The 13,000-nt window shown below is 41.0% G+C and overlaps 1 protein-coding gene across 4 annotated transcripts in view; it reads right to left on the reverse strand.

Moving 5' to 3' along the window:
• LOC139395675 (dachshund homolog 1-like) overlaps positions 1 to 13,000 on the reverse strand; it is a 263,172-nt gene that overhangs the window by 11,967 nt on the left and 238,205 nt on the right. For all 4 annotated transcript variants that reach the window (XM_071143028.1, XM_071143019.1, XM_071143011.1 and 1 more), the window contains 2 exons: positions 914 to 1,061; positions 31 to 174 (listed from right to left, as the gene is read on the reverse strand). In XM_071143028.1, coding sequence (XP_070999129.1) covers positions 31 to 174; positions 914 to 1,061 — 292 coding nt within the window. The remainder of the gene's footprint in view (positions 1 to 30; positions 175 to 913; positions 1,062 to 13,000) is intronic.

The raw sequence follows: 13,000 nt of genomic DNA on the forward strand, positions 1-13,000 counted from the left end.
CATAAACATTTAATTAAAAACACAACTAACCATTGAGTGAGCGCAGGCCTTCTGAGGGTGAGGGCTGTTTAAGGAACTGCTCAGCCTGCTCCCTCCTCTTGGACTCGTACTCCAGAGCCTCCTGAAGTTTCCTCTTTGCCTTCTTCTCCTTCTTCAAGCGCTTCTGGATTATTGCTGCGGGGAAAAGAAAGAAAAGGACAACTATATCAACTTACTTTTATTTAAACCTTTTCTATCCAAGCAAGTCAATTAGGAATAAATTGATATTTACAAAGACTTGGCAAGTGGCCATTGTGGTAAAAGACAAGCGAAACTTGACCAAACTACAGGGCAGAAACATGTGGCAAACAACAGAGTTGAAACTGAGTTTGAGGTAACATTCAAGCCAAAATTTTAACATGGAAAGTTCACTCAAAATCATTAATTGATGTCAAAGGGAGATTGAGGACACTTAGGCTGGCTCGTGCTGGAAATTAGACTTGCCTGAATTCTTAGCAAACTATATTGAATTCAAAGCAGCAAACTGCTAGAGGGACTTAGAAAATAGTTTTATGTAATTGGCTCATTAAATAATAGAGTATTTTATTAAACCTGTGCAGCGCTTTAAATAACACAAGTGTGTTAACTTAAGTGTTATTTGTGTCACTTTTGTTTAGAATGATGATGAATCATTCATTTTGATAATTCAATATGTATCCATAATTAGCTGATCTCTCGCGGTGGTGGGGGACAATACTAAGTGGTTCATTGGAAGCGGTTGCACAGAAACACACTGTAGTTTTCTTATGTATGTTTGACCGTTTTCATTATTTAGATGTGTGTGTTAAAGTGTTTTAATGAGCTTTGAAGCATGCATACCTCTGTCAAACCAGACACACACACAGACACACACGCACTCTCTCTCAGTCCGTACCTCTGTTCTTCTGTTCGATAGCGAGCTGTTTCTCCAGGGTCTCCCGGAGCTCTCTTTCCCTGAACAGCTCCATCTTTAGCTCCGTCTTCTCCAGCTGCACCTGCTTCTCTTGGGCCCGTGCATTGTCAATCGCAACCTTCAGCAGGCCCTGCACACATACACACACACACACACCAGTTAGTACAAACACACACACACACACACACACACACACACACACACACACACACACACACACACACACACACATACACACACAAAGACATGTATGAGTACAAATACACGCATGCAAACATGGACACACACAACCACACACACAATTTGAAATAGTGAAACCCTAAAAAAAGTTATCCTTTTAAAATAAAACTATACTAAATATATTCACGTCACCAAAAAACTGATTAAAACACACTGTTTAGCAATGGTTTACATTAGCCTCAACAACACCCTCTAAGGTAGCAAAGCTGTTTTCTGTCCTCCTCTGGGTACATTGACAATTCAAAACCTAGGAGGTACATGGTTCTCACCCCCTCAATAAACTTACACAGTAATTATGATGACTTCTGGATGACTTTTTCCAACCTATCAGAGCTCTTGCTGTATGAACTAACATGTTGTCCACCCAATCAAAGGATCAGAGAATTAATCTATTACTGAAAGCATAAGGTACAGCTAGCTAGCACTGCAGTGCACCTCGGGTGTTGTGAGTAGTTGACTCAATGAGAAAGGCAATAGGTTAAACAGTTTTGAACAAATACATATCTTCAAAAATTAAGGAGAAGCGAGAGAGAGAGAGAGAGAGAGCTAGTTTAATCTTCGTTAAATGTTTTGCCTCTTCTTAGTTTAACTTTCACTTACTTAGCTAATGCAGCAAATTTAGCCTAACGTTAGTCAACAACCTGACTCAAAACAGAGAAGAATGCTATTCATGTTAGCTAGCTGGCTAAGGCTATCCAACTCTGCAACTCTTCCAAGTCAAGACAAGCCTGCCAGTGTAACTGTTAAACAGCTTGTTGTACACTGTACTGCGTAATTGTACACATGGATTGTGGGTTTACTAACGCATTAGTTCTAGTTGTTGACTATAACGTTGATATGGTGACAACGATGGTGGCTGTTAGCGGTTATGGTATTAAGGTTTGGCTAGGAGATGTTTTTGTCCCTGGTCACAGACAGCTATTGTGTTGTGCACTAAAGTCCTCAAGCGAAGGAAAAAAAGTGAGAGCAGGAAAGCACGTAGATGCGATAATAAATAATAGAACGAGTCCAGAGATGATGCTGAATGTGGCTGCTATTAAAGTGAACTGTGTGTGGGGCTAACCAGGGGTGTATTCATTCTGCCGATTCTATTGCAAAACGTTTCTTAAACAGAAGCAAACGTAACGGGGAAGGACCTGCCTGGATTTGTCAAATAGAAACTCAAATTTTCGTTGCAAAACGGATCTGTTTAGACTAATGATTACATTATTGAATGTGTCAGTTTGATTACTCCTATGTGTCTCTCGACCTGTGTTATAAACTTTAACTTGTAGGCTAGGTTGTAGCTATCTCATGATGGGTATAGGGAAAATGTGAGTATCTAGTAGCCTAAACCTATCAATGTTACATTGAGCTGTGTGAATGGGATATGAATGACAGTCATACAATATGCTGTAATAGAAATAAGGCCATGCTCATAAAAAAAACAATTGTTCTCCCTAATCTTAAACAGCACCGACTGCCACTGATACACTACACACCTCACTATACACATCAATATCCACATCAATACACAATCATAGAAAACAATCACGTTTTTCAGTAAAAAGGTCCTCAATCAGCCTTTTGAATTGCCCTAAAGGCACCAATTCATCCAACTTTAGAGAGCCTTGGAGACCATTCCACAAGCAAGGTGCAAAAAAAAAGAAAACCAGGGATCTCCAGAGTTAGCCACCCCTAAGACCATGTGTGGTATTTAAAACGTCTATAAGTTAACAATGAAGTATGGTAAGGTGGCAGTTTATGCAGGAGGGCTTTATTAACAAAAAGAGTGCAATGCATCAATCTGACTTTGCTGAAAGCTACTTTATTGAGGAAAAATGTACTTACTATGACTGTGATATGTGGTTTTGCCACCAAGCTATCTTAAGATGAATCCACTAACTGTAAGTCACTCCGGATAAGAGCGTCCTCTAAATGACTGAAATGCCAAATGTAAACCTAAATCTACGAGACTTCAGAGAGGGCCAGCCTACTTTCGGATAGAGAATGCAGGGATTGCCCATACCTACCGCCCGTAATAAAGCATAGTGTGTTTTGAGTAGAGTAGAGAGTAGAGTATTACTTTATTAATCCCAATTTGAGAAATTGTTTTATCACAGCATACATCATCAATGACTTACAGGAACAGGACACGCAACAATGACCAACATGATAAGCAACAACAAATACATTGTTATACATTGTTAAATAGGAAGACCTCATAAAAAACGTTGATCAATTACACTCGTTAAAAAGCCTCATGGCTGTGGGTAAAAATGACGGTCTAAACCTCTCTGTGGAACTTCTGGGCAGTATGAACCTGCTACTGAAGCTGCTCCTGTGTTGCATTAGAGTGCTGTGGAGTGGGTGGGTGTCATTGTCCATGTGTGTTTTTCCTTGCAGACTTTTATGAGAAAGTCCTGCATTGATTCCAGGCTGCAGCCAATTGTAGCACTGGCTTTCTTGATAATTTAGTCAAGCTTGTTTAAGTTCTCCCTAGTTGAATTCCCTTTCCAGCACACAATAGCATAGGTCACTACACTCACCAGGACACTGCTATAGAACATGCAAAGCCTTTGTAACATACATAAAAATATCTAAGCTTTCTTTAAAAGTAGTCTGGATTTGTATTTTTTGTAAACACTGTGAGAGTTCTTCTTCCAGTTAAGTTTGTTGTCTACTATTATCAGTGGAGCGAGGTTGGACAATGGCATTTACTTGTTTTTGTTAACCTGAGATTATGCTTTACTAATAATAGCCTACTTGTTACTAAGATGTCTAACCTTTACATGTGAGCTAGCTTATGTGTACACTTGATTCTTTGAAGTGAAGTGTTTAAACTTGTTTTAATTGTTCACTTAAAACTACTATTCAGGATTGACTAGTGTCAATGTTGATTAATCACAGCTCACAATCCTGCAATAAAGAGGGGAAGGGAATCTTTCTAATTTGTCTGTGTTGTATTCTCAAATGAATATTACGTACCTGTTTGTTCAGTTTTATAATGGACGTTTATGTGCTCAATTGTACCATCTTAATTTTGCAGCGGATAGTACTTTAAACATGAATATGCTTTTAGGCCCAAGAAAACGATACATCTACAGACACACAAAGCACACAAAATAATAGGAGAATCGCATATTCATGTACAAACATTTGTTTGTGCTGAAACGTTTATTTTTCCACTGAGATTTAAGATTCTGGATAAGTTTAAGCTCTATTTGATTGTCACTTTTTTCAGGATATCAGCCATGTGAACCCATTTTGCAAATGATAATGGTATGCAAAGCCAATAAAAATAGGCCTACCACAGTATGATGGCATTAGCCTTATGGGCATTTGCAATGCACCCCTGGACATTGTGCATCTGAAGGATAAAATAGCTTAACTAACACATTGTTTACATATTGTCGCCTTTATGTTTCAATTTAAAAACGATACCAGTAGTCAATGTATATGAGGCTAATCATTTACTCAATGTTGTACATGCCGTGTGCTGACATTAAACTGTTTGGAGCAAATACAACCCTTGTAATCTAGGCGGTGAAATGTCTGGAAGCAGGAGATGATGGGATGCTTAGTTTAAAACATACACAAAACTATTACTACTACTACCAAGTTAAATGCCAGATACTTTCTCCCATAAGGTCTGAGTGGCACTTGGAGGTGACACTGTGATAATGAAGATGGCTTGCCTAAGACTACCACAACAATTGCACTGTCTATGCTAAGAAGGTGTCGTACGTCAAGGTGTCGTACGTCAACTGTAAGCCCTCTATAGCAGAGTCATGAGAGAATTTCTTTAAATGGCTCAGTTCATTGTTGTGTGTGAAGTCATGATAAACTATGATAAATTGCATCTAATGGCTTCAATATATAGGCAGTACCATTCTTACTGTATATACCAGGGGTATTCAACTCTTACTCTCTTACTCTGCTGGTTTTCTGTTCTACCTGATAATTACCTCCACACACCTGGTGTCCCAGGTATAAATCAGTCCTTATTAGAGGGGAACAATGAAAAAATCCAGTGGAACAGGCTTCGAGGTCCAGAGTTGAGTTTGAGAGATATTTACAATAAAGCCATAGTCTATAACCGGTATGACCGGTATGAATGTCGACTCAATGATTTGTCTTCTGCTATTTAATGAAAGGCATGACCTAATCTTATAAAATAAACCAATTTGAATTCATAATTTCTTAAACTCATCAACATGCTTTTTGAAAAATTACTTTTGTCAATTCAGATACCCAGATATTTATAAGCAGGGACACGGTCAATGAGGACACCATCCAATGCACATATGCATAAATTATTAGTTACATTTTTATGTGATTTTGGAGAGTAACATATACTGTACCTGCTTTTACCTGCGTTAAGTTCCCATTTCAGTTCAACAAAGGCTTTGCCTTTGAAGGCAGATTGAAACTTCGAAAGAGCCTGGTCAACCGTGGGGGCAAAAGCATAAAGATATATGTTCTCATTTCAAATCAAATCCAATTGGTCACATACATGTATTTAGCAGATGTTATTACGGGTGTAGCGAAATGCTTGTAAACCAAATTATTGCCTAGGGGCTAGAAGCACAGCTGCCCTACCTATCGGCGCCATTTTCAATGTTTTGCAGATAGAGCAACATTGTTAGACAGTAAAACGTACAGGACCTAAACTCGATCCCTGTGGAACACCATTTGTAGTATCAAGGAAATCTGAATCAACACCATCAGAAAAAACACATTGTGTCCTGTCTGTCAAGTAATTTCCAAATCAATTACACCTGATGCTGATTGCAGAATCAGGAATCAATAATGAGTGGTCAACAGTATCGAAAGCCTTCGATAAGTCAATAGCAGCAGCACAGTAGTTCATCCTATCCATACCCCTTACCACATAATTTAACACCAAAGTTTTGTTTGTTTGTTTTACCTTTATTTAACTAGGCAGGTCAGTTAAGAACAAATTCTTATTTTCAATGGCGGCCTAGGAACAGTGGGTTAACTGCCTGTTCAGGGGCAGAACGACAGATTTGTACCTTGTCAGCTCGGGGGTTTGAACTTGCAACCTTTCGATTACTAGTCCAACGCTCTAACCACTAGGCCACCCTGCCAAAGTTGCAGCAGAGATGCTGCTACGACCCGGCCTGAAACCAGACGGGTGAACATTTAGAATACATTTCATAGCTAGGAAGGATCTAAGTTGACTGTTGATTAGTGATTCTACAATTTTTGCTAGGCAATACAATTTTGATATAGGGGATCATTATTTTGGTCGGAGGGGTCACCACCTTTCTGGAGAGGGGCCTTCTAATCCCTGGGGATAGCACCCGAAATAGGAGGCTGGGAGAGGGAAGAGCAGTCATCAGTCAACTGCTCTTCCCTCTCCCAGAGTCAATTAAACCACCATTGCTTTCAAATAAAAAGCCTGCCAATACTGATTAAAACCATCACTTATCTCATTCTTCTCAGTAATGATGACAGAGTCTGACTTGCTTAGGCAGGTCAGGAGAGGAATTTCCACACTTCCGTGCATTAACTGTTTTACAAAATGTTGACGGATCCCCAGCAGAGTCTGTGATAAAACGTAGAATGTAGATTGATTTAGCTTTCTTAATTGAGGAAAATCTACTGTATTTGTCAATTGCCTGAAATGCTGCCAATCAGCTATCAAGGCAGTTTTTCTAACTTTGGTCCAGGCCTGATTTCTAATCATAATGAGATCTGAAAGTTCTATAGAGAACCATGGATTTGTTCTATTTTACCTCTGAGGCATTTAAAGGGCTCGTGTATGGCTGCCAGAGATATAAAAATAGATGAGAAAAGTTCTAGAGATAATTCAGGGTCAGGCATGCAGCTTATAGAGGAAACATGAGAACAATATTTATCATGAAAAATGGCTGGGGAAAATTTGAAAATGTATCTTCATAATTATACGAGGATCAATTTTGTTTCTGTTTTGTATCTCTAATACCTGCAATAGACCGGGTTCGTTGTTTAGCAACAAAACTGACCGGTGCGCAACTATGGAGCAAAATAGACTGTTCGACTTGTAAACAGCATGTAAACTATATTTTGTCTCCAAATGTTCATTGAAAACATAATAACATTTTCACAATAGCATATGTTGTTTCTCAACTACATCTTTAGAGTTGTTGGTTAGCTAGCTAGTGAATTTTAGCCATATTAGCACAGACATGTCATCAGTCAAAACACCTGAAAACAAGACATGGTATCAATAACAACATACAACAAACTGAAATGAGCAACCTACGATTCCCCACATGGCAGCTTCTTGTCTAGCTAGCTGACTGTTCAGAATCATAACAACGCATGCCTTCCGGCAACATCGATGCGCGCGCATCATTTTTGTTGTCAGCCAACCTGCCTATATAACAGTGATCACTGAAGTCGTTAGCAAAGACTACACTTAATAATTACTTGTGGGGGCTATTTGTAAAAAATAAGGTCAATCAGCAAGGACTTTCTTAGCAAGGAGTTTCTTACATTCACCTGTGTAGGTTTGGAGATTAGTTGAGTCAGGTGAATGTCAAGAGAAATATTATTCAAAAGATCAGAGGCCAGAGTTAACCAATCCAGGTTAAAATCTATTAAAATCACTAATTCAGATGGGGGAGGGTAAATCCCTGCTACAAACAAATACACTACATGACCAAATGTTGAACATCTCATACCAAAATCATGGGCAATAATATGGAGTTGGTTCCCCCCCTTTGCTGCTATAACAGCCTCCACTCTTCTAGGAAGGCTTTAAACTAGATGTTGGAACATTGCTGCGGGGACTTGCTTCCAATAGGCCACAAGAGCATTAGTGAGGTCAGGTACTCACGTTGTGCCTGGGGGATTTGTCATGCTGTAACAGGATGGCTTTCCCCAAGTTGTTGCCACAAAGTTGGAAACACAGAATTGTCTAGAATGTCATTGAATGCTCTAACGTTAAGATTTCCCTTCACTGGAACTAAGGGGCCTAGCACGAACCATGAAAAACAGCACCAGACCATTATTCGTCCTCCACCAAACAGTTGGCACTATGCATTGGGACAGATAGCGTCTCCTGGCATACGCCAAACTCAGATTTGTCTATTGGACTGCCAGATGGTGAAGTGTGATTAATCACTCCAGAGAACAGGTCCGATGGCGGCGAGATTTAAACCACTCCAGCCAACGCTTGGCATTGCGCATGATGATCTTAGGCTTGTGTGCGGCTGCTCGGCAATGGAAGCCCATTTCAACAAGCTCCCGATGAACAGTTATTGTGCTGATGTTGCTTCCAGAGGCAGTTTGGAATTCAGAAGTGAGTGTTGCAACCGAGGACAGACAAGTTTTATGCGCTACGTGCTTCAGCACTTGGTCCCGTTCTGTGAGCTTGTGTGGTCTACCACTTCGCGGCTGAGCCATTGTTGCTCCTAGACGTTTCCACTTCATAATAACAGCACTTACAGTTGCCCGGGGAAACGCTAGCATGACAGACATTTGACGAACTGTCTTGCTGGAAAGGATGCATCCTATGACCGTGCCACGTTGAAAGTCACTGAGATCTTCAGTGAGGCCATTCTACTGCCAATGTTTGTCTATGGAGATTGCGTGGATTTGTGCTTGATTTAATACACCTGTCAGCAACGGGTGTAGCTGAAAGGGTGTCCACATACAGTGCAATTGGGAAAGTACTCAGACCCTTCCCATTTTCCACATTTTACTACGTTACAGCCTTACTCGAAAATGTATTTATTTTAGAATTATCTCATCAATCTGCACACAATACCCCAGAATGACAAAGTGAATACTGATTTTTAGACATTTTTGCAAATGCATTAATCATAAAAAAAATAAAAACCTTTTTTAAATTGAGATCGAAATTGAGCTCAGGTGCAAATTGATCATCCTTGAGAGGTTTCTACAAATTGATTGGAGTCCACCTGTGGTAAATTCAATTGATTGGACATGAGTTGGAAAGGCACGCACCTGTCTATATAAGGTCCCACAGTTGACAGTGCATGTCAGAGCAAAAACCATGAGGTCGAAGAATTGTCCGTAGAGCTCCGAGACAGGATTGTGTCGAGGCACAGATCTGGGGAAGGGTACCAAAAAAATTCTGCAGCATTGAAGGTCCCTAAGAACATAAGACTCTTCCTAAAGCTGGCCACCTGGCCTAACTGAGCAATCAGGGGAGAAGGTCTTTGGTCAGGGAGGTGACCAAGAACCCGATGGTCACTCTGACAGAGCTCCAGACTTCCTCTGTGGAGATGGGAGAACCTTCAAGAAGGACAACCATCTCGGCAGCACTACACCAATGAGACCTTTATGGTAGAGTGGCCAGACGGAAGCCACTCCTCAGTAAAATGCACATGACAGCCCTCTTGGAGTTTGCCTAAAGGCACTTAAAGGACTCTCAGACCATGAGAAACAAGGTTCTCTACTCTGATGAAACCAAGATTGAACTCTTTGGCCTGAATGCCAATTGTCACGCCTGGAGGAAAAATTCCCCCCCCCTATGGTGAAGCATTGTGGTGGCAACATCATGCTGTGGGGACGTTTTTCAGAGGCAGGAACTGGGAGACTAGTTAGGATCGAGGGAAAGCCCCTCAGACTGGGGCGGAGGTTCACTTTCCAACATGATAACGACCCTAAGCACACACAGTCAAGACAACACAGGAGTGGCTTTGGGACAAGTCTCTGAATGTCCTTGAGAGGCCCAGCCAGAGCCCGGACTTGAACCTGATTGAACATCTCTGGAGAGATCTGAAAACTGACAGAGTTTGAGAGGATCTGCAGAGAAGAATGGAAGAAGCTCCACAAATACAGGTGGGCCAAGCTTGTAGCATCATACCCAAGAAGACTTAAGGCTGTAATCGATGCCAAAGGTACTTCAACAAAGTACTGAGTAAGGTACATTTGTCAATGTGATATAAATGTGCTATTTCTTTTTTGAATTTGCTAAAAATTCAAAAAGTATTTTTACTTTGTCATTATGTGGTATTGTGTGTAGATTGAAGAGGGGAAAACATATTTAATTCATTTTTGAATAATGCTGTAACATAACAACATTTGTAAAAAGTGAAGGATTCTGAATACTTTCCAAACGCACCGTATAGTGTACATATTTTGGCCTAAGGCCACATCTATAACCAAACACTCATACATTTTGGCGATAGTGACACTTAGAGTCGATAATGCCACAAGAGTCGATTTCACATACTGTATAGCGTCACCCATCAACCCTTTTTCAGTCTATCACATCTGAATATGTTGTAATCAGCAATTTCAATGTCCTTATACATAATCAAAACCTTTAGACAGGTCTCCGTGAGAACCAGAATATCAGGGCTCGTATAATGCACCCAGACATCAAGCAGGTGCAACTTTGAAATCAAACTTTGCATGTTTACGTGCAACAGCCCAAGTCCTCTATGTGATTTAAAAACCGACGGTTTCGCCATATTTGTGGAAAATTAGAGTAACTGACCAAAACTGTGGGCAGGAGGGAGTTGATATCTCAGACACCTGTGCATGGGTGACAGTGGCCCTTAGCCGGTCCGCAGACTGTAGACAGACACAAATCTCTCACCATCGTGCTGCCCACAATGATGGTGGTTGTGATGGAATTCAATGGAGAAGGAAGCGGGGGGATGGGACTGCCTCGGGCAGGGATGGTGGGAGCAGTGGATGGCATTGGGAGGCACTGCAGGCCGGTGGTAGGGACAGCGGTTGTTGCCACTGGCCGGCTGCCGGCTGAAAATTCCCAGGATCAGAGCTGACTCCCGGGTATGCCTCCATCGGGGCAAAACTGTTTGATAGCTGGATCGGATATTCCAGGATAGATAAAGGACGGCCAGACAGCCTCCCTTCCTCCTATGCCTGGGGAGGCTGGTGACTCTTGCTTCTGCCGCAGCTGAGCTACACAACAGGACAACCTCGCTTGATGGTGATGCATTTAGGGCAGATGAACCACCGTCGCATCAGTTTCACCCTTTCTCTCTTCTCTTGAGTGGAAATCATCTCGCACTTATCGCATTTTGGCCCAGCCATGTGTAAAAACACCAGTACGCTAGCACTGATAGCCTGCTAGCTAGTAGCCAAGTAAGATCCAAGCTCGGGTCAGGTTGGAGTGGTCCCAGCCAGAGGGGCTAATCGTGACACGAGCTTGTAAGACAGTATGGATAAAGAAACGGCAATCCAAATGTTGACCCAAACGATACAAATAAATAAAATGACCATAGACTAGGCTAAAAACAGACGAAAACAAGCTAAGAATTCACAAGCCAAACAAATCACAAACACCGGTAACACACCAACTGGCCGTGACATCAATTTGAGGATGTGCGGCAAGTGTGGTTGGACCGGACCATAAGGCGAAGTAGTAAACAGGATAGCTGTTTGTTCACCCGAACCCACAATTACTAATAACCCATCCGCAACCGCCTATGTATGATGAAGTGAAAATCTGAGGCACACAGCCGACCCTAACCCTCTAAAATAGAAAATGCGCTTTAGGCTACAGTCTGAGAAAGTGGAACGATTTTTTGACAGAGGATGCAGGATTTTTTTTGCCTGATATATTTAGATATATTTCTTCTTATAATTTCCAACATTTTGGTAGGCAATTTTTGGGTCAAATTGTTTACAATTAGATACATGCAGCTTCTCTTCTGTCATTATATATTGCTGTCAAAACTAAATAAAACCTTGCTCACCAGAATAATATAATAAATCGATGGAATGAATGCTTCAATTTAGTTGAAATCTGTAAAGTTCTCTGTGATCTCTACTTGTTTTGTGGAGCAAAGGCTTTTAGGGACCAGGGAGAAAATGCAATTAACTCTAAAAAAACAGGAAATATTTTCAGTGCAAAATTTCCAAATGACATCAGCTTGACCAGTTGAAAGGAAATAGAAAGCTTTGAAAATGACCCAACATGTTTCTGATAAGATTTCAAATCATTCCCATGGTGAACACCTAGGCCTGCTACCCTAGGAAACCACACACTATTGAGAGACTTTGATATTACCGGCCACAATTGATATGGTGAAAACAATGTGTGGGGAGGCAGAGGCACAAAAACTCACATCAATACCTTTGTCAGATAAACAAAGAATGTATGCTATTGCTAGCAATAAAGATGAAACTCTGACTGAACAACTCAAAAACTCCCTATTTATGCTCTCCAAATGGACGTTAGCTGTGAGGGCCGAGATACCCATGCATTGACTTTTGTTCGCTATATATGTCATGGGATGCTATTCACAAGGACATATTGTTCTGTCTCACAATTCCTGAGCATGAAATGACACAGTGTGCTGCGTGGCTTTATTGACAAAAAACAGATTCCATGAGATTGAATGGTGGGCTTTTGCTCCATCTATGGCGGAATGGCGGGCAGGCTTCTGCACTCTAGTTATGAATGTGTTTCCCTCTGCCATATGGACACATTGTATCCGAGAGCAACTGGTGGCAAAAGAGCTGAGATATACTGCAGCAGGTAACTTTGATTATAAACTGCATCATACCACATCCACTGCGCACACTCCTGTTTGCAAATGTGTGGAGATATGGGATCAGAGGAAGACAATGTTCTATCTCACACTGAGGCTTGGTGGTTATCTAGGGGGAGTGTTGGAAAGATTTATTCGCATTGAGAGAGTAACTGTTGTCATTCACAATGGAAGTAAAAAAAGACCTAGTTTATTTTCTGTGTAATGAAAAGGAAATGTGTCTCCTTGCCTATGTAACAGACATATTTGGGAAACTGAATGAACTGAACTCAAGCATGCAGGAGAAATACAAAAACATACTATAGATGAGTGACCAAAGCAGTGAATTCAGAGGAAATAATTC

Source organism: Oncorhynchus clarkii, chromosome 3, assembly GCF_045791955.1.
Source record: "Oncorhynchus clarkii lewisi isolate Uvic-CL-2024 chromosome 3, UVic_Ocla_1.0, whole genome shotgun sequence".
Classification (NCBI taxonomy): domain Eukaryota; kingdom Metazoa; phylum Chordata; class Actinopteri; order Salmoniformes; family Salmonidae; genus Oncorhynchus; species Oncorhynchus clarkii.